Genomic DNA, 20,446 nt, shown 5'->3' with positions numbered 1-20,446 from the left:
AGCAGAGCACAGGCAGGTCCAGATCAGCTGGATGCTTCCTTTACCAGCTGTGCCATCTTAGGCTAGGGACTCCTTCTCTGAGCTTCCCTTGTCTGAGGGAAGATAGCAAGGTGCCCGGCTTCCTGGGTTGGAACTCTGCCTGTTGGTTTCCAAGTCACGTGAGACCTTCAGGCAGGTTTCTTAAACTTTGGGGGCCTTGGTCTCCTCATCTTTTAAATGGGGCGATGAGTTGGAACATCTGTTTGATGGAAATCAGATGATGATGATGATGATGATGATGGTGATGGTGACAATGACGATGATCATGACAACAATGATAGGAGGAGGAGGGAAGGACGACCCACCCCCATTCACCTCATCTTCTCCCCCAAGTTGCCATCTGCACAAGGTCAGAGCTGGAGGATTTCCTGAGTGAAGCCGTGTGCATGAAGGAATTCGACCACCCCAACGTCATGAGGCTCATTGGTGAGTGACGGAGGGACCCATTCCCACGAGGCCAACCCGAGGGAAGAGCCCTCCTTCTGGTACTAGAAAGGTCAGTCTCCAGGCTCCCCACCCCCTGCGCCTTTAGGATCAACGCATCCCCCCTCCTCTTCTCCCTCAGCTTGGAATGTGACCTCTGACCATTCCCAGAAATAGCTGAGGTCCCCAGGAGGGCTCCGGAAACGTCCCTGGGAACTCTGTTAGAAATGGCTTCTCTGAAGCTCCCGTCCTTGCTACCCACCCCCCCCCCAAACATATGGAGGCAAGATTTTTGAGGGGGAGGCAGAAGAAGATGCAGCCCGCTAGCAGGAGGTCTTGGCTTCCCCTCCTGTCCAGTGGGAGTGACAGGAGCTTCCTGGGGGGGATGGCGCTCAGGCGTCTGTTTCCAGGGTTCCGAACGAGAAGGCTTTCCAGCACCTGTGGTCATCTTGCCATTCATGAAACATGGAGACCTGCACAGTTTTCTCCTCTATTCTCGGCTTGGGGACCAGCCAGTGGTAAGGGGCGTTTAATCCTCCAGGCCACAAGTATTCATGGAACACCTACCTAGCAGGTACCCAGCACTGCTCATACCCGGGGAGGATCACCGTGACCCTGAGCCTGCTCTCACGGAGCCTGTCTTGGGGGGGGGGACCAGGCAATAAACAAGCTGAGGAACGCATAACCAAGATAACTTAGGTGCTAGGCAGGAAGTGCAGAAGAATGAATGATAAGAGTCCAGTGAATGGATTCAGTTAGACTGGGAAGGCCTCGCTAAAGAGGTGACCTTGAAGGAGGAGTGGGCTTGTGGGGCACAGGGTGATTGGACAGGAAGCAGACCAAGCCAGGGCTCAGTGTGGGCACAGGCTCAGTCGTGGGAACAAGCCTGGATTGAAGACCAGGAAAGAGACACATCGTATATGTGGAGGCGAGAACAGTAGGAGATCCTAGAGAAAGGCAGGAGCAGATTCTATAGGGCCTCGTAGGCTATGGAAAGGGGTTGGGTTTAATTCTCAAAGCCATGGGGAAACCACTGGGGCAGAGCAAGGCATGCACGGGAAGGGAAGGAGGAACGAGAGGAGACCGACCTTGGGGACTGCAATGACCTCCCTCTCCCCCATCTTGGCCCCCAGTTCCTGCCCACTCAGATGCTGGTGAAGTTCATGGCAGACATTGCCAGCGGCATGGAGTATCTGAGTACCAAGCGATTCATACACCGGGACCTGGCTGCCAGGAACTGCATGTAAGGTCAAGCCTTTGGGGAGCCTCACCTTCCTCAGAGAGCTCCCACTCTCCTTCCTAGGATGAAAGCAGGGCAGGATCCTTCAGGGAAGGTCAGAAATCAAGACCCGTTTAGAAAAGTCAGCAAGGGCCAAGCATGATGTGAGACCAGGAATCCCAGTGACTCAGGAGGCTGAGTCAGGAGGATCTCAAGTTTGAGGCCTCAGCAATTTAGTGAGACCCTGTCTCAAAATAAGAAATAAAAGGGGACATGCTGGGACGTGGCTCAGTGGTAGAGTACCTCTGGGTTCAATCCTCATCAGTGCAAAAAAGAAAAAGAAAGAAAGAAAAAGAAAAGGAAAGGTCAACGAGGGAGTCTGGGAAGGCTTCTCAGCCAGGGACACCTGAGTTGATATCTTGAAGAAGAACGGAGGACAAAAGAGATGGGGTTGGGGAGACAGCTCAGTGCACAGCGCCACGAGGTGAGTAAAGGGGAGGTGTGACATGCAGGTCCCATCTGTGTCCCCTCCCTGCTGAGTGTCTTGCCTGGGACTGCCCTTAGGGAAGGGTCACATTGGATAAGGAAATTAGATTCCTCGGCAGCAGCAGGCAGGAAATAGCCCAGAACTGGGAGTAAGAGGAGGTGCAGAGGGAGCGGAACCCCAAGCTTAGACTCTGAGTCTCCTGACAAGGTCAGAGTCATAGAAATCACAACTGGAGAATCACAGAACCTTCTGAAAAGGGCATCGTATTCACAGCTCTCAGGAAAATGGAAGTTTCTCCCTGCCCCAACTTTTTATTTTAAAAAATTTCGATCTTAAAGAAGTTGAGAGAATCATACGAGTGAACACCCCTGTTGACATTTCTCCATGTTCCTTTTCTTCTCTCCCCTCAACCATTTACAAGCAAATCCCTGAGATCATGATCCTTCATCTCTAAGTCTAAAGTGGGTAGCTCCCAAGAATAAGGGTTTTCTTAATCTTATCTAATCATAGTTCTTTGTCCCAACTAAGAAGATTAATAACAATTCTGTCACATAACCCATGCCATATTTGGATTCTTCCAATTTTATTGTATTTTTTTTTTTAGTACCAGAGTTTGAACCCAGGGATGCTTAATCATTGAGCCACATCTCCAGCCATCGTCATCATCATCATTATTATTATTATTATTATTATTATTATTATTATTATTATTATTTTATGTTTTATTTTGAGACAGGGTCTCCCTAAGTTGCTTAGGACCTCACTAAGTTGCTGAGGTTGGCCTTGAACTTTTGATCCTCCTGCCTCAGCCTCTTGAGCCCTTGGGATTACAAGCGTGGACCACTGCTCCTGGCTACAAGGTCTATTTTAGAATAAAGGGTTGAGTGTCTCGTGTACACACATAGATGGGTGGGATGCACAAACACGAAACACAATATCTGCCTCCTCAAAAATGTGTGCTCAAAAATAGCAACACTGTTTACAGTTGTTTCCCCTCATGATCCGGAGGCTGGCTGGGAACTGAGGCTTATGCTGCTGCCTTCACCATGGGAGAGTATGGTACAGAGCCCTGGGGCTGCCCTTGAGGAGCCACACTGGATAAGGAAACCAGACTCCCCAGCAATAGACAAGTAGAAATTCAAAATTCAAAGTACAGTTTCTACTGAAAGCTTATTGCTTTTGCAACATCATAATATCAAAAGTTTATAATCCTGGGACTGTCAGCATAAAAACAAAGCAAAAGTGGAAAAACCCTAGAGGGGTGCTTACTGGAAGGAAATGTGTTTCTTTTTCTATTTCATTTTTATACTTAACATTTTGATATATATTTACATTCACTAAATACACCTTAGCCAAGTGCAGTGGTGCACACCTGTAATCCCAGTGACTTGGGAGACTGAGGCAGGAGGATCACAAGTTCAAGGTCAACCTTGGCAAGCTAGCAAGGCTCTAAGCAACTTAGTGAGACCCTGTCTCAAAATAAAAAATAAAAAGACACCAGGTGCGGTGGCACACTCCTGTAATCACAGCAACTTGGGAGGCTGAGGCAAGAGGATCACAAGTTCAAAGCCAGACTCAGCCATTTAGTGAGGCCCTGTCAGCAAGACCCTGTCTCTAAGTAAAATATAAAAAAAGTACTGGGGCTGTGGCTCAGTGGTTAAGCACCCCTGGGTCTCATCCTCGGTACAACAAGAATAAAATAGAATACATTGTAAGTGGAGCTCAATGAGTTTCGACATGTTATTGACTCAAGTAACCACCACGGAAGGAATATTTCTCAGCCCCAGGAGACTCCTTTGTGCCCCTTCCCAGTGTTTTCCCCTAAGCAGCAGCAGCTCTTTGTCACCAGCACTAGTTTCACCTCTTCCTAAATGTCCTATAAATGGGATGGTGCAGCGGGTCTCCCCATATTGGGCTTCCTTGACTCAGCCTAACACTTTTGAGATGGTGTGTGTTGCTGTGTGTACCAGCAGTTTTGGTTGTTATTGTTGTTCTTTTTAGATGTATATGACAGAAGAATGTATTTTGACGTATTATGCATACATGGAGTATAACTTATTCTAATTAGGGTCCCATTCTTGTGGTTGTACGTGATGTGGAGTTTCACTGGTCGTGTACTCATATAGGAGCGTAGGAAAGTCATGTCTGATTCATTCCACTGTCTTTCCCATTCCCCTCCCCCTCCTTCCCTTCATTCCCCTTTGTCTGATAGAAAGTACTTCTTTTCTTCCCTACCCTCCTCTCCACCTTATTGTGAGTCCCATCCACATATCAGAGAAAACATTTGACCTTTAGCTTTTGGGACTGAATTATTTCACTTAACATAATAGTCTCCAGTTCTTTCATTTCTTGGCAAATGCCATAATTTTCATTTTTCTTTAAGGCAGAGTGATATTCCATTGTGTATATACACCACATTTTCTTTACCCATTGATCTGTTGAAGGGCACCTAGGCTGGTTCCATAGTTTAACTCTTGTGAATTGAGCTGCTGTAAACATTGATGTGGCTGCGTCACTGTAGTGTGCTGATTTTAAGTCCTTTGGGTATAGACCAAGGAATAGGATAACTGGGTCCAATGGTGGTTCCATTCCAAGTTTTCAGAGGAATCTCCATACTGCTTTCCAGGGTGGTTGCACCAATTTGCAGTCCCACCAGCAGTGCATGAGTGTTCCTTTTCCCCCATATCCTTGCTAACATTTATTGTTGCTTGTATTCTTGATAATTGCCATTCTGATTGGAGTGAGATGAAATCTCAGTGCAGTTTGAATTTGCATTTCTTTAAGCAGCAGTTCATTCTTTCTTTTTCTGGGTGGGATTCCCTAGTTTGGATGGCCTGGCATATTTTTTCTTAATCTGGGTGCTGGAAATGTGGATGTGTTTGTGAAAATTCAATGAGCTCTTCATTTATGATTTGGGCACATTTCTGTATGTATCACATAGTTCAAGAAAACTTTTTTTTTTTTTTTTTTGGTACTGGGGATTGAACCCAGGAGAGCTTTTACCACCAAGCTACACCTGCAGCCCATTTATTTATTCATTATTTATTTATTTATAGACATGGATTTAGCAATTGCTAAATTGCTGAGGCTGGCCTCAAACCTGTTATCCTCCTGCTCCAGCCTCCCAAGTCACTGGGATTACAGGCCACCACACCTGGAGAGTCCAAGAAGACTTTAAAAATCAGGGAATTAGGGACTGGGGTGTGGCTCAACAGTAGGGCACTCACCTAGCATGTGCAAGGCCCTGGGTTTGATCCTCAGCACTTCATAAAAATAAATAAATAAATAAATAAAATAAAGATGTTGTGCCCAACTACAACTGAAAAATAAAATATTTAAAAAAAATTTAAAAATCAGGGAATTAAACTCAAGAAGCCTAGAAAGGACATCAAATCTGGCAAAAGCCAAAGTTGGAAGGGTTCTTAGAAACCCCTTGTCCCACCCTCTTTATACACAAGGAACTAAAACTCAGGCAGTTCCCTCCCAGATGAGGGTGAAGGTGCTGGTGGCAGATCCCCACCCCGAGGCAGGACAGTGAGGGCAGGAGGAAGAGCTGTGTGTGAGAGCCAGGGTGGGCTTCCGGGTGGAGGTGGCTGAGGCCCTGACCCTGGTCCCTCCCCCAACCTGGGCAGGCTGAACGAGAACATGTCCGTGTGCGTGGCAGACTTTGGGCTCTCTAAGAAGATCTACAATGGGGACTACTACCGTCAGGGACGCATTGCCAAGATGCCTGTCAAGTGGATCGCCATCGAGAGCCTGGCTGACCGAGTCTACACCAGCAAGAGCGACGTGGTACATGTGCCCTCACCAGAAGTGGGGAAAGTGGGGATTCAAGTTGTGGGGTGGAGGGCATTGGGGGACGTGCCTGGGCAGCTGCAGGTGCGGGGCTCATAGGGCCATGTGGCATTCCGGCACAGGGGTGTGTTTATATGACCTGGGTACACATGGAGATGTGGGGGGCACAGCAGTGTACACATGCCGGGGGAAAGTACGGATTCATGTGTGCATGCATGGTGGCCATGTGGACATTGAGGGTCAGAGAAGCAGTGGTGACCACGTGTGCGTCTACAGCCTGGTTGTGAGGGTGGTGACACATGAGATCCTGTGACCACTAAGTGTGTAAATGTGTGTATGGATGGATGTCTATACATCCGCAAAATCACCCAGACATGGATGTACATATGGTACAGTGTTTCTATGAACATCTGTGATACACCCCCAGTGGGGGCTGTGGACACATTTGCACGCATGTGTGAGTGTACCCCATACCTGTGTGTTGGGAGGCCTTTGTGCAGGAGGGAACCTCTGATTGCCTCCCCTCTGCTCCTTACAGTGGTCCTTTGGGGTGACAATGTGGGAGATTGCCACGCGGGGTCAGACCCCCTATCCAGGAGTGGAGAACAGTGAGATTTATGACTACCTGCGCCAGGGAAACCGCCTGAAGCAGCCCGTGGACTGTCTGGACGGCCTGTGAGCACGCTAAGAAATGCTCCCCCCGCCCCAGCCCCAGAACTCACTGCAAACCCCTGACCACCCACAGATGGCTCTCACATCTCCAGGCCCCTAGAAAACCTGCATGGAGTCCCTCAGAAAGAACCCACTTGTCCCTGGCTCCACGCCTAGCCAGCCGGTGTTTGGTGGGGGGTGAATTAGCTGAAAGGTGCGCTTTCCTGCTTTGTCTGGTGTGTGGAACACAAGCTGGGCCAGTTCCTTCTCTCTGCAGCCAGGAAACCTGGGCAGTGTGTAACTTTGCCTGGTCACCCTGCCTCTGGAACCCCAGAGGCCTCCAATTCATCCCAGACTCCTGAGCACCCACACTCCCCCCAAATGTGCTTCAACACCCAGGACCCTCTGCAAAACCTTCCTGTTTGTTTTTATTGATCTTCTCCAGACTCTCAGGTCTCCCATGAGCTGTCTGCAGGACCCTTGAGGACACACTTAGCAATCTTTGCAGCATGGTGGTGTAAGAAGGGCACTTTAAGGGTAAAGAGAGGATGTTGCTCGGGTCAGGAGGAGGCAGCCCCCAGATTCCCTAGGTCCCCTTCAGTTACTTCAAGAGCTGAGGAGAAGAAGAATAATAGCTAACTTTTTTTTTTCTTTTTTCTTTTTGGTACTGGAGATTGAACCCAGGGGCATTCCATCACTGAGCCACATTACCAGCCTTTTTTTTTTTTTGTATTTTATTTAAATGAAGGATCTTGCTGAATTGCTTAGGGCCTCTCTAAGTTACTGATGCTGGCTTTGAACCCAGAATCCTTCTGCCTCAGCCTCCTGAGCTGCTGGAATTACAGATATGCTCCACCATGCCCAGCTATAGCTAACATTTTTATAGAACTTACCAGAAGGCTCTGTTTGAGATGCTTTGCATGTACTAACTCATTTGATCCTTACCACAACACAGGGAGTATATAGGTATCATTATTATTCCCATTTTGCAGATGAGAATACTGAGGTCCACAGGGAGTATGAGTCACTTGCCAAATGTTGCACAGCTGGTGGGATAGATCTCTATGCCCCCGAATATAATCTTAAATCAACAAGTATTTACTATCTCACACCATTTCTGAAACTCAGGATCTGGGAACAGCTTAGCAGGGTCTCTATGGCTTAGAGTCTCTAGTGACATTGCAGTCTAGATGTTGGCTGCACCCAAAGTCATCTGAAGACGGGACAAGAACATTGATTTCAAAGTGCGGCACTCACATGGCTGAGACTGGAAGCCTCAGTTCCTTGCCATGTGGCCCCCTCCATATTGCTGTCAAAGGAAGTTGCAAAGTCCCGCCCACACTCAAGGGAGAGGCTTTGTTCTTCATCTTCTCCCCCTCCCAATACTAGGGATGGCACCCAAGGGTGCTCTAATACTGAGCTACATCCCCAGCCCATTTTATTTTTTATTTTTGAGACAGGATCTCAGTAAGTTGCTGAGACTAGCCTCAAACTTGTGATTCTCCTATCTCAGCCTCCTGAGTAGCTGGGTTAATAGGTATATGCCACCATGCCAAGCTAGTCTTCATCTTTGGAAGGAGGAATGTCAAAGAATTGACATATCTTGAGTCGGCACAGTTTATAACTGGCAGAGCCAGGGTTTGATGCCAAATTCTGCCCTAGAGGAACACATTATTAAGCTCTGCTCTAGGAAACCCTCACCAGAACACCATTCCAGACCTAGAGAGGTTCCCATGACCCTTCCCAGTTCCTGAGTCTTCTAGGACTCCACCCCCACCCTGGAAACTCTCAAGAATTCTCAAATCCCCATAAATGCTCCCAAAGTGCTGAGGTTCCCTTTAACTCTCAGGCCCCTGGGTGTCCTAAAACGTCCCCAAACCCCCAAAATGCACCCCTTCTGAGCCCCTGTTCAGTCTCCCACCCTTCCCCTTGCCATCCTAGGTATGCGCTGATGTCCCGGTGCTGGGAGCTGAACCCTCGAGACCGGCCAAGTTTTACAGAGCTACGGGAAGACCTCGAGAACACACTGAAGGCCCTGCCCCCTGCCCAGGAACCCGACGAAATCCTCTACGTCAACATGGATGAAGGTGGAGGTCCTCCTGAACCCCCCGGAGCTGCTGGAGGAGCTGACCCCCCAACCCAGCCTGACCCTAAGGATTCCTGTAGCTGCCTCACTGCAGCCGAGGTCCATCCTGCTGGACGCTACGTCCTTTGCCCATCTACAGCCCCTGGCCCCGCTGCGCCTGCTGACAGGGGCTCTCCGTCACCCCCAGGGCAGGAGGATGGAGCCTGAGACAATCCTCTACCTAGAACTCCCTCTCAGGACCCAAGCTAGGCACTGCCACTGGGGGAACCTCACCCCCCACTTTTCCACTCCAGGCCTTGTCCCCAACTGTGGTCCTCTCTTCCTACCCTTCCTACCCTCATCCCAGATAGACCCTTTTCTCTGCACCGTAAAATCCTCATCCCTAAGAGGCCATGGTTGAACTGCAATCTCTAAGGGCCCACCCTCCCTCCCCCCAGGTCTGACATTCCAAGAATCTAGATTCCTATGTTTAAGGAACCTAGATTCAAAGATTCTAGGTCTCAAAGATGCTATGAGTCTTGGGTTCTAAGGACCTGAAATCCAAAGTCTCTAAATAGTGCTGAGAGTCTGGACATGTAAATTCTAAGGCTGTGAGATTCTGCAGCTTGAGATTTTATGGTTCTAAGATTCTTGATAAGGCCCCAAGTTAAGTTCTAGAGCTCTAAGATTCTAGTTTTAGAATCTAAGTTTCTATGAGTCTAGATTTTATTTTTTTAGAGTCCCAAGTCCTTCAGGTATAAGATTCTAAATTCTACAATTCTAAAGATTCTATAATTCTAGACATGGTGGTTCTAAAGCCTGTTGTTCTAAAATTTGATTGTCTAAGGTTCTTTAAGTCTCAATCTTCTGGCTATAAGAATCTAAACCATAAGGCTTCAAACTTATTTTCTTAAGTTCTGAGATTCTAAATGATGGTTGATTATAGTTTCTGAGGCTTCATGATCACAGATTCTCTTATATGAGATCCTGGATCTGAAAGGCATAAGATTCTAGAATCTGCACTCCAAAAATTCTAAGATTCTAAAAATGGAGATTCTAAGGTCTAATGTTCTAAAATGTGTTGTTCTAAAACTTAGTCTAAGAATCTAAATTCTCTATGATTCTAGATCATATGCTCCAGGATTCTAGATTATTAAACTCTTAAGATTGTAATGTCGGCATGTTTCAAGGCCCTGTAAAGTCCTATTGGTCTAAGTTTTGGATCCTAAGCATCCAAGTTATAAGGCCCTCACATTTGTGACTAAGTTCTAATAATTTCTAATTTTGGACACTTCTAGGTTCTGTGCTGCATTCTACCATTCTAGGATTATAGTTAAAGGTCCAAGAATACACATTTCTAAAATCTTAAGGTTCTAGGCTCTGTAATTTAAGATTCAAATATTCTTAAGAGTCTAAAAGTCTACAAGTCTAGAACATTAGGTACAACTGCAACCTTCTAACCATATAGTATTCTGTGTCCCTTCTTCTTAGGCACCTTCTCTTCCTCCTCCCCTCATAGGGGGTGTGCCCCCTCAAGCCTGTGCAATGCATTAGGGATGCCTCCTTTCCCCCAGGGGATGGACCATCTCCTTCCTTTTGGGCCATGCTGCCCCCTTGAGCCAGTCCCTCATTCCTACAGAGTGTGGACTATGATGCCTCCAGAGGGGCTCAGATCACATAAAATTTTGTCAATCACTATTTCGTCTCCTCTTATTTCCATTCAGCTGTGATGTAGCTCCTCTCCCTGACAATTCAGTTTCCCATCAGTAAAAAGAAGAGTTTGGTAGGGTCTGGGAAATCTCTCCTCACTAGAGAGGGTAGAAATAAATATACACAGAGGCAAAAAGACACACAGGCAAAGAAGTTCACGCTCTCAAAACATCAGTGAAGCTGTGCGTAGTGCCACGTGCCTATAATTCCAATGAGAGTTCCAGGCCAGCCTCAGCAACTTGTCTGGAAAACTAAATAAATTAATAAAGCTGGGGAGGTACCTCCTGGTAAAGCATCCTGGGTTCAATCCTCAGGATTGAACCTCCTGTCTCCACTCCATCTTCCCCCAAAAAACTTGAGAAACAAGTACAAGTAGGGCTGGGGATGTGGCTCAAGCGGTAGCACGTTCGCCTGGCATGTGTGCGGCCCAGGTTCAAACCTCAGCACCACATACAAACAAAGATGTTGTGTCCGCTGAAAACTAAAAAATAAAGATTAAAAATTTAAAAAAAAACAAGTACAAGTAGATATATTCTCAGAGTCTCTCTCACATCCCCCCAAAGTAACAGACACATGAACTAATGGACATAATCGGGCATATCTGGTCACAAATGCAAAGACACAGAAATTCGGACACATAGAGTAATAGAGAAATAAAATCACACTGGCACAGACATATTTAGAAATATATGTACGGGCAGATGCCTACCAGGAATAAGAAGAAATTTGAGTCACAGACACAGTAAAGTGACACATACTCAAGAGATAAGTAGAATACAATAGGTCCTCACACACCCAAACGTTCAGACTCACAAGGAAACACTGGTACAGAACACCTCGATCCAAAGACCCACAGGCAGACAGACACCTGCCAAGAGGAGTCCTCTGGGTCCTGTACACAACACTGTTTCAAGGCACTTGTTCCTGGGTGTGTCCAGCTGATGGAAAAACCCTAGGCAGCGCCCGAACGCCCCCCAGTGGCGGCTCCTGAGAACCGGGCACGGTTCAATCCGGGCCACAAACTTTTTTAGAACAAATCGTTGTGGGGAACTGGGAGGAGAGAGGAAGTCGGACGTGGGCGAGGGGCGGGGTGTCTGGACTGGAACCTCCGGGCCCACGTGAGTGTCTGTCCCGCCGCTGAGTGGGTGCTGTGTGTTTAGGTTGCTGTGGTGTGAGCTTGTAGTGTAACTGTCCTGCGTGTCTTTGTCATTCGGTGCTGCCTGCCTGTGCGGGCGTTCGTGGACGTATCTACACTGCATTTTGGTGTATTTTCCCCATTTAATGCATCTGATCTGACTTACGCCTGTTTATCTGTGTGGTGTGTGCCTTTGTCTGAGGACAGGCTGGTGAGGCTGCCGTGGCCTTAGGGAATGGCTCAGTAGGCAGTGGGCGCCTGCATTGTGTCTCTCTGCTTGGTTTTTTGTTGTTGTTTTGTTGTGGCGCTGTGGATGGACCCAGGGCCTCTGGAATGCTAGGCAAGCGCTCTGCCTCGGAGTTACACCCCCAGATCCGCATCGTGTATCTCGAGTCTGTAGCTCACTTCAGCGTTGCCTTCTGAGTTCAGAGGCGACAGGTGGCGCAGTGTGGGGCATTGTCACTTTTGTATATTTTAGCGTGAGACTTGATTACAGATCCGTGTGTTTGAGCTTGTCGGTATAGATGCCAAACAGCCAGATTTACCGACCAGCACTATAGGATGTTCGGGATGGAGATCTGCGAACTTCTGAAGCTCTTTTGGAAGAGGTCGGCTCTGTGGTCGCGTGCAGAGCGTCCGTTTCACGTAAGGTACCAACCATAGAGAAAGGGCTGCCAACCTAGGATCGTGGGAAGAGCCGCCTGTGAGATGTACTACCAAAGGAAAGGGGATGCAGTGTCCTTTACAACTTTCCTCCCGTTGTTAGCCTGGCCTTTGTTTTCAACCTTTCTGGGCTAGCTGAAGACAGATTTTGTTTATCCATAAATAAAATCTAACAGCTTAAGAGTAATATACCTACTTAATCTCTATTCCGTATACCTCCCTCTACAGCTAAACTTGTGAGGCAATCTTCTGAAGAATGGCCAATCTGGTGAGCTTTTCCTAAAGCGATCAATCTATCCCGGCTTTAGTGAAATAAAACAATATTTGCGATTGGTGGATAGATTGTTTTGAAACCGCCCTAACGGCAAGGGGTGGGCCCTACGAGAATTCTTCTCTTTCCGGTTTCTTAAAGGCAACAGGAAGGAGGGAATTTCTGCCGACACCGCCCCCCCCCACCCTGCCTCATTTGGTTGGTTCTAGTGATTTTACCCGCTCGTACTCCTCAAGGGGCGGGAGATCTGGATCAATCAGAATGCCTGTTACAGAGAAGCTTAGTTTGATCAAAGGACGGCGCAGAAAAGGCCTGGGGGGGGGGCTCTCTTTCTGAGAGCTCATCCTTGATTGGTGTAAGCCGTTACTCTCTTTTCCTCATTTGACCCTACAGCGGCTGGCGCGCGGACGATACCCAATCAGCGCGCGCTCCGCCTCTTGCCTTTTCCCGCCCTCCGCTCCGGCCGCGGCTTCGACGTAGGCCAACGCTTCCTCCCCGACAGCTCCGAGCCCCTCTCGGCCGTTCTTTTGAAAACCGCACTCTGATTGGCTGAGCCTCCAGGCCCGCGCCCGTTGTCCCGCGCGCTGGCCAATTGGCACTCGTGTTGCATCGTACGGAACATAGACGAGGGGGAGGTGGCGGCGGCGGCCATTTTGAGCCGCCGCCGCCATTGGAGTGGGGGGCCCCCCCCTTTCCCCCTTCGCCTCCTGACAGGAAAGGTTTAAGGGGGACAGAGCCCTGGGAGGCCGGGCCGGGCTCGGGGGCCGCCCCGGGGGCCCGGGCCATGGATGTGCGTCGTCTGAAGGTGAACGAACTTCGCGAGGAGCTGCAGCGCCGCGGCCTGGACACTCGCGGCCTTAAGGCCGAGCTTGCTGAGCGGCTGCTGGCGGCGTTGGAGGCCGAGGAGCCTGACGACGAGCGGGAGCTCGAGGCCGACGACGAACCGGGGAGACCCGGACACAACAACGAGGAGGTCGAGACCGAGGGGGGCTCCGAGCTGGAGGGGACCGCGCAGCCACCGCCGCCCGGGCTGCAGCCGCACCCCGAGCCCGGCGGCTACCCGGGGCCGGACGGACATTGTGAGAGTGCGCGGGGCGGGGGCCGGGGAACCCGGAGTCTGGGCCGAGGAAGGGCTGTGGGACGCGGGAGTCCGGCGTCAGAGGTGGGGAAGACGGATCTGAGGATCGGGGGATCCCGCGACTCGCCGCTGAAAAGGATCAGGGCACAAGGCCCTCGGGAGATCGGAGGGTGGATCCTAGCGTTCGGTGCAGGGGAGATCGGGGTGGGGGCTCGGTTTCAGAGATGACAAGGACGCGAGCAGGTGGGGCTCCGAGACCGGAAACCGTTGTTTGTGGAGCCTGAGAAAGTCGGAAGGACGAGAGGCTTTCTCTTTGCGATCTGGGGGGAGGGTCTTGGAAATGGTGGTCCTGGGTTTGGAATGGGTGGGCTTGGCGGCCGGGCCGGCCCAGCGTGTGGACTGAGAGTAAGGAGCCGTGTTCCCAGGGTTGGGGAAGGAATGGCCAAGGGTCCTGCCTGGGCTGGGACAGTTGTGAGGGCGGAGGATCTTGAGTTTGCGGCCGGATGGGGTACTGGGAATTCTCGTGTTTGTTTCTAGAGTGGGCTGGTGAGGTGGAGGCCCTGGTGCCTTTAGATGGGAGCAAATGATCGCCGGAGCCTTTGGTGTTTGGCTGGTGAGCATTTAGAGGATGTGGGAGACCAGCGTGGGGTTGGACTTTGAGAGGCCCACCTCTCTCTTCCTGGACTAGAAGACCAACCTTGAGACAAGCACAACTTAGGCATTTGATGCTGAGAGGTCTGAGAACCTTCTAGTGGGCTTCTAGATGAGATGCAGGGAACGTTGGATGTCCAGACATTGGCAGGGAAAGGAAAGATGTTTAACTGGGCATAGGAACTGAAGGTCTAGAGCTGGGAAGACTCTGAGGACAGATAGCTCCAGGGGTTACAACTGAATGGTTTGGGGTTAACTATGGACATTTTTTAAAACGGGGGTAGCTGAGGGTGGGAGCAGAAAACAAGTTGATGGCATTTGAAGTTGATGAAGTATGTGAGGGGCAGAGAATCCTTGTGTCCAGCATGGAAAGTGTATATAGCAAATGTGGGGGAGGGGAAGCATGTAGGATGTAGAAAGAGAAAGGAATTAACTATTGACTTGGCCTGGGGCCCCAGGGTGGAGTAGGGCCAGTGTTTGGGGGACTGAGTCTCTCCAAAAGCGAGTTCCTAGGTCCCTAGAAGCAGATACTTATGTGCTCAAGAAGTAGTGGGGAAACTCCATCAGCCAGGAGGTGTGAGTATGAGAGCGAGAGGGGTCAGGGTAGATGTGCAGTCCTCTCAGGAGAGGAGACCATGATAGAGGAGAGATTGAATCTGGTGTTACAAAAGGGTAGCTTTCTAGCAGGACTGGAGAATGGGATTGGAAGAGCTAAGGAATAAAGTAGAAAGTACTCTAGTGGCCTGGATTTGTGGTGTTACTCTGAAAAGAGTGTACCCTGAGTCTTGAGGGTAAGGGAGTGAGGAGTGAAATGAGAACACAGAAGAGATTTGGGATTGACATTGGGAACTCACTTATTCTTGAAAGGTGAGATCTCCTAGAGGAGGCCCTGAGTGCAGATTTGGGATAAAATGGCCTAAGAATTTTTCTAGGACCCTATACTGAGAAGACTGAATTCTATGGCACAGACCTATGAAGGAGAAAGGAGTGGCCAGCATGTGTGCCTAGAGCTGAAGGGACCCTGGCAGGAATGCCCAGAAGTGCCTAGAGGGCAGTCCTGGCTTGGCTGTTGTCCAGAAAGGTCTTTGAAAGGAGAGCAAGTTGTGTGCTTTAGAGCACACAAACTCTAGATTCGAACTTTATTTCAAATCTGGCTCCAAGACTAGGGAGGTCACTTTACCCCTGTGAGCCTGGTTTTCTTTTATGTAAAATGAGGATAATAACAGTGTCCCCCAGGATAGTTAAGAGCAAGATCACTTGTATGATGGACTTCACATTGGACCTGCCTGTTACTAGGAGGGAGATGTTTTAGAGAGTGGAAAAAGAACCCCAGAATCATTGCTTTTGTGGGTGAGGCCGCCTCTGTGGACACAGGAAAGATGCTTGGGGAGAGAGACTCCAATGGGGCTTTGTTGGGTGAAGAACACTATACTTAGAGCTTGAAAGAAGTAGAATGGTTTGAAAGGACCCTATGTTCCAGTTGAGATATTCTGTTTCTTTTTCTGTCCCCCTACCCTCTATAACAAAATTCTTGAGGCTCCCCTCCACTCCTACTTCAGCCTTGGTAAACAGACCTGTAACAAACCATGTGACTTGTGACTTTCCTCCCTTTGGGCTGCACCTGGTTTGTGCCCAGATGTATTTGTCCTCTGAGAAAGGATCCAATCAGTTAACAAGTGACAGAATAGTCTCTCCTTCCCTGTGGTTCTGCCTCACTGCTGCTGGCACAGCCACTCCCCAGGTCTCTGGAGGCTCCTAGCAGCCAGTTCACCCCTGGGGTGGCGAACCTATGTGCTGCCTCTCCTGAACTTCTAAAGTCCTCTCTAGGTTTGGCTACCAGGTTCTTCTCTTTGAGGGAGCTTCTCATTTGGTACTCTGCTTTTAGTCCCTCCTCTAGACTTTCACATGTGTTATCCCAACCCCAGGAGTGTTCTCCTTTCTCATCACTGAGTCATCGCCTGTGAATCCTTGGAGTCTGGGTCTATCTCTTTCTTTCCAGGTCCCTTTCTCCTGGTACTTATCACCCTGAACACAATCAAAATGAAATGGTTTTGCTCAAGTATTTGTTTAACGTGTGGCTGTCTCCCTAAACTCAAGGCTTCAGAGGAACAGATTTGTCTTTAACTCTATTCCACAATCTGGTGTGTAGTATGCACTTCATGAATAAAATATTGACTTTCTTACCACTCTTCAGCGGAGCTGCACACATAAGACACCTTTCCAAAAACCCTGCTAACCAAACAGACCATTGCTGTGATTCCTTCCTCATTTCCCTCCAACTGAGATGGTTAGCATTTAACTTTGCCACTATTGCAGCATGGAAGACATTCTTTTTTTTTTTTTTTTTTATTAGAGAGAGAGAATTTTTTTTTTTAATATTTATGTTTTAGTTTTCAGCAGACACAACATCTTTGTTTGTATGTGGTGTTGAGGATCGAACCCGGGCCACACGCATGCCAGGCGAGTGCGCTACCGCTTGAGCCACATCCCCAGCCCGGAAGACATTCTTGAACAGGGTTGGCTGGGCGGGTGGGAATAGTGAATGAGGTTGGACTGAAGGGAATTCCTCAAGCATTATATTAAACCATCATAACAGCTAGGCTGCTAGTTGTTAATTGTATTCCATGGAGTGCCAGGTGTCTGTGGAGTTGCCCCCTATGCTAGAGTGGGGACTTAGTTCTCTGATCCCACCATCTCCTTATTTCAGCTGGAACAGTTATGTTTCATTGAGTTAGTTGTATATTTTGGGTTTCTAGTCACAGGAGGACTTACAGCCTTTTAAGAGGCAGGAAGGCATACCGTCGGGCAGTTGGGGCCACTGCTTGTCCAGATTGCTTTCCATTTTGAAGGTGTTATCATACTTAACTTTCTGGCGGATGATTGGTTCCAGTGGGGATGATGTCATGTAGCATAAAAGAAGCCATCTCTAATCCAGGGTCCTCTAAAAAGCACCCATCTAACTATTGTTTTTGTTTGTTTGTTTGTTATTGTCATCAACTTAAGATGTCATGGACAATATTACCAGGCAGAACCAATTCTACGAGACCCAAGTCATCAAGCAAGAAAATGAGTCGGGCTATGAGAGGAGACCTCTAGACATGGAGCCACTACAGCAGGCCTACCGGCCAGGTAGGAAAACTCATGTACTTAACTCCTTTCACAGAAACAGAATCTACTTGTGGCCCTCGCTGTGCATGGATTCTTTCTTCCCAGAGAGGCTTTGCCTCTTCCCGCGGGTGCCTTACCTTTGTTGCTATGACAAGGTATTATTTTTTGCTTTTGTTTTTGTTTGGTTTGGTTTTGAAGGAAAGAACTCAATCCCGCTTCTAAGTGTTAGGAGAGTGGAGTCTTGGTATGTTTTCAGGTGTTAATATCAATGTTTAAAGGGTTTAGATCTGTAAGCTAATACTTGAATCTTACTTAGAATCTTAGAATGTAGAAGCCAGGCCTTCTAAATCTATTCCAGTATTTTCCAAGTTTTGAAGAACATTATTCTAGGAGATATTATTAGGGGCTCCTTGGGACAATGTTCTTTAGCCACATGCATCTGCAAATTACAACATAGCTATACCATCTCTTGGAGATTCACTGTGCTCATTAGAACATTAAAGGCTCTGAGAAGTCCAAAATTGAATAAACCCAGTGTCACGTTGTTTAAACTTGGAATTTCCCAAACATGGAAATAGATCTGTGCCGAGCAGTTTTCCATAATGCTGCTTTGGGAAACATAATGTAACTCTAGATTGGGAAAGTGGCTTGTGTAATGGTAGGATTGTGATTAGAATCCAGGAAGCTGACTCCCAGATCAGTGCTCTTGGTAAATAAGTAGCATTCCTCACCATGTAGGTCTTACTATTCAGAAAGCAGGGTCCCACTGTGAAGCAATGACAGACTTGTGTTCCTTTCTCAGTGTTGTGGCCCCCGTGCCTTTTCTTAGTGAATCTAGTTGATTCTGTCTAATTCCATCCTGGTTCATCCACAGAATGAATTCCCCAGATGGTTCTTGCATGTGGCTCAGGACATAATGAATGTAGGTTAAATTGCATATTTGTGTCAGGCTCTGTGAGACCTGTGGGATCATTGATCCAAGGAGAATATTTTTTGTGCTGTTATCAGCAGACGTTTGTCAAGGGTCTCCTCTGAGTCCAGCCCCTACTGGGAGCCTTAGAAGCTATCTTTAAGATAACCAAGCACCACCCTTGCCCTGGAGAATCAGGAACCTTCTTTGAGAGATTTGGTCCCCATGTCAAAGCTAAGGAGTGAGCCAAGTTAGTCTTGGATTAAGTGCTGAAGTAAGTAGAGTGAGCCAGCCACAGCAGCAGAGACAGGTGCTGGGGGAGGTATGAGTTGAGGATGAACCATGGTTTACTCTTGTGTAGCCATCAATTCTTGGAGTTTAAGACTGGGACTTTTTCTTGGTCCATAAAATGTTCTCCTATCTTGACTTCCTATTTATCTTATAACTTAATTAGGTTATTTAACTTATGGGAGGGCTAAATTGCAGACCCTTCTTTCTGGAATGATTCTGGGCTATGTAGGAAGGTGACTAAAGCCAGTCAAGTTTACTACAGGACCATAATCCTCTGTTGAATTCACTTTTTCCCTCCCTTGTCAGACTGAAGAATCTTGGTAATGACTGAGGTAGAGAGGTTTTTGGGAGGTGAAATTGGAGAATATAGGGTCTAGCCTCTCAGCGTTCAAAAGGATCTTAGTCTTCTAGGGCTACCTTCTACTCAGGGTAGGCCAAAGTCATTACCTACCTTTGTGGACCTTTGGCAAATTAGCCAAAGACAACTGTTTCACCTTTAGGTGGGACCTTAGAGAGCTTGTTCTAATTTACTGCTGGAGTTCCTCCACTGCCCCATAAAGCCTGAGAGCTCTCTGACATCTGTCATTCCATCAACTGCCAGGTACAGCTTGCTAGAGAACCTCCCTGCATTCTGATCCTTTTCTCTAGCAAAGTCTCTTTGACTTTGTCTCAGCAAGTTCTCTGGGCCACTGTAGTCAGGAACCTGCCAACATCTCTTAATAAAGGGGACCCAAGAAGTGGTAACTAAGGAGTTTCTGAGTGATTTTGTACCATGTGGATTTGTCCTGACAGTAGAAGTGAAGACAGAGATGAAGCAAGAAGCACCCCCCAGCTTCCTGCCACCCGAAGCTTCTCAACTCAAGCCAGACAGGCAGCAATTTCAAAGTCGAAAGAGGCCTTATGAAGAAAACCGGGGACGTGGATATTTCGAGCACCGAGAGGATAGGAGGTGGGTATAGGAGGCACTAGTCGCCCTCATTCTGGTAGTTCTCGATGCCCTTAGCCTCAAGGTCACTGAGAGAGGTTGAACAGAGCTCTCCTTGTCCTTGTACCCCTTCCTGCACTCACTGCCACATGGCTTTCCTAAGTTTTTTTTCCTTCCCCCTTTTCTTCCCTGCTTATGATCTGCAGAGTAAATTCTAAATACCTTATATTTTCACATGTTAGGTGCCAGCCTGCCTCATTAAGTCCATCTTACTGCCCATGCAGTTCTGCAGTGTTCCATTCTTATTGGCTGCTACATGTCCCTGGGTTGGAAGATCTCTTTCCCACCCCTACTCCCAAACACACCCGCTCCTTCTGTCTACCCAGTCAGCACCCCAGTGCTTTTTGAGATACCACCCTTGCATTGGACACTGGGCACATAGAAGTGATTTGAACAGTGGGCTTTGCTTTCTGTTGTCCAAATGTAGGGTCAGAGATAGTAGTCAGGATGTGGGTGAGTTTCAGGAGCTTATAAGAGGGAGTGGCCTCTGCTCTGGCCATTTCCCTTTTCCCTTTCCTGACAAGCCCTCCCCCTCCTTTCCCTCCAGGCCCTGTCCTACCCCTCCCTCCCTTCCCTCCTTCAGCTCCTGTCTGAAGCCTTTTCTAATCATGGAAACTAGGAGTAACCACTCCTCTGATCGTCCGGACTGTTCAAGTAACACATTTTATTTCCTACCTGGTGAGGTCCACCCTCTAATTAGCTTGTTACTCTCTTTTAAGAAAGGGCTTGGGGGCTGGGGTATAGCTCAGTGTAAGAGTGCTTGCCTCCCTCGCATGCACAAGGCCCTGGATTTCATCCCTAGCACCATAGAAAATAGAAGAAAAAGCCAGGGTCTCACAGGCTATGATTAAAATTAGGGAATGGAACGCACCTCAGTGGGTTTCCTCCACTGCCTCCCACAAAGCAGGAGCCATCTGCTGATGGAGAACAGAGGAGGATCCTTGCTCTGACCCAGGAGTAGCAGG

At 48.2% G+C, this 20,446-nt stretch overlaps 2 protein-coding genes across 8 annotated transcripts in view; both read left to right on the top strand.

Moving 5' to 3' along the window:
* Positions 1–10,377, top strand: part of Axl (AXL receptor tyrosine kinase) — a 29,296-nt gene extending 18,919 nt beyond the window's left edge. For both annotated transcript variants that reach the window (XM_021734008.3, XM_005336452.5), the window contains 6 exons: positions 373–465; positions 859–980; positions 1,596–1,705; positions 5,801–5,960; positions 6,502–6,638; positions 8,556–10,377. In XM_021734008.3, the coding sequence (XP_021589683.2) occupies positions 373–465; positions 859–980; positions 1,596–1,705; positions 5,801–5,960; positions 6,502–6,638; positions 8,556–8,907 (974 nt within the window). In that variant the 3' untranslated portion in view covers positions 8,908–10,377. The remainder of the gene's footprint in view (positions 1–372; positions 466–858; positions 981–1,595; positions 1,706–5,800; positions 5,961–6,501; positions 6,639–8,555) is intronic.
* A 998-nt stretch (positions 10,378–11,375) lies between these two features.
* Positions 11,376–20,446, top strand: part of Hnrnpul1 (heterogeneous nuclear ribonucleoprotein U like 1) — a 35,066-nt gene continuing 25,995 nt past the window's right edge. Inside the window, exons 1-3 of one of the 6 annotated variants that reach the window (XM_005336459.5) lie at positions 11,376–11,507; positions 17,191–17,316; positions 19,292–19,445. In XM_005336459.5, the coding sequence (XP_005336516.1) occupies positions 17,196–17,316; positions 19,292–19,445 (275 nt within the window). In that variant the 5' untranslated portion in view covers positions 11,376–11,507; positions 17,191–17,195. Of the gene's footprint in view, positions 11,508–13,104; positions 13,538–17,190; positions 17,317–19,288; positions 19,446–20,446 lie in introns of those variants that run through there. The other 5 variants (XM_078032004.1, XM_005336456.4, XM_005336455.4 and 2 more) reach the window with 5 other exon arrangements.

The sequence above is a fragment of the Ictidomys tridecemlineatus genome, chromosome 15 (genome assembly GCF_052094955.1).
Source record: "Ictidomys tridecemlineatus isolate mIctTri1 chromosome 15, mIctTri1.hap1, whole genome shotgun sequence".
NCBI lineage: Eukaryota > Metazoa > Chordata > Mammalia > Rodentia > Sciuridae > Ictidomys > Ictidomys tridecemlineatus.
Note: the sequence above shows the minus strand (reverse complement) of the source record. Positions and strands in the feature narration are given on the sequence as shown.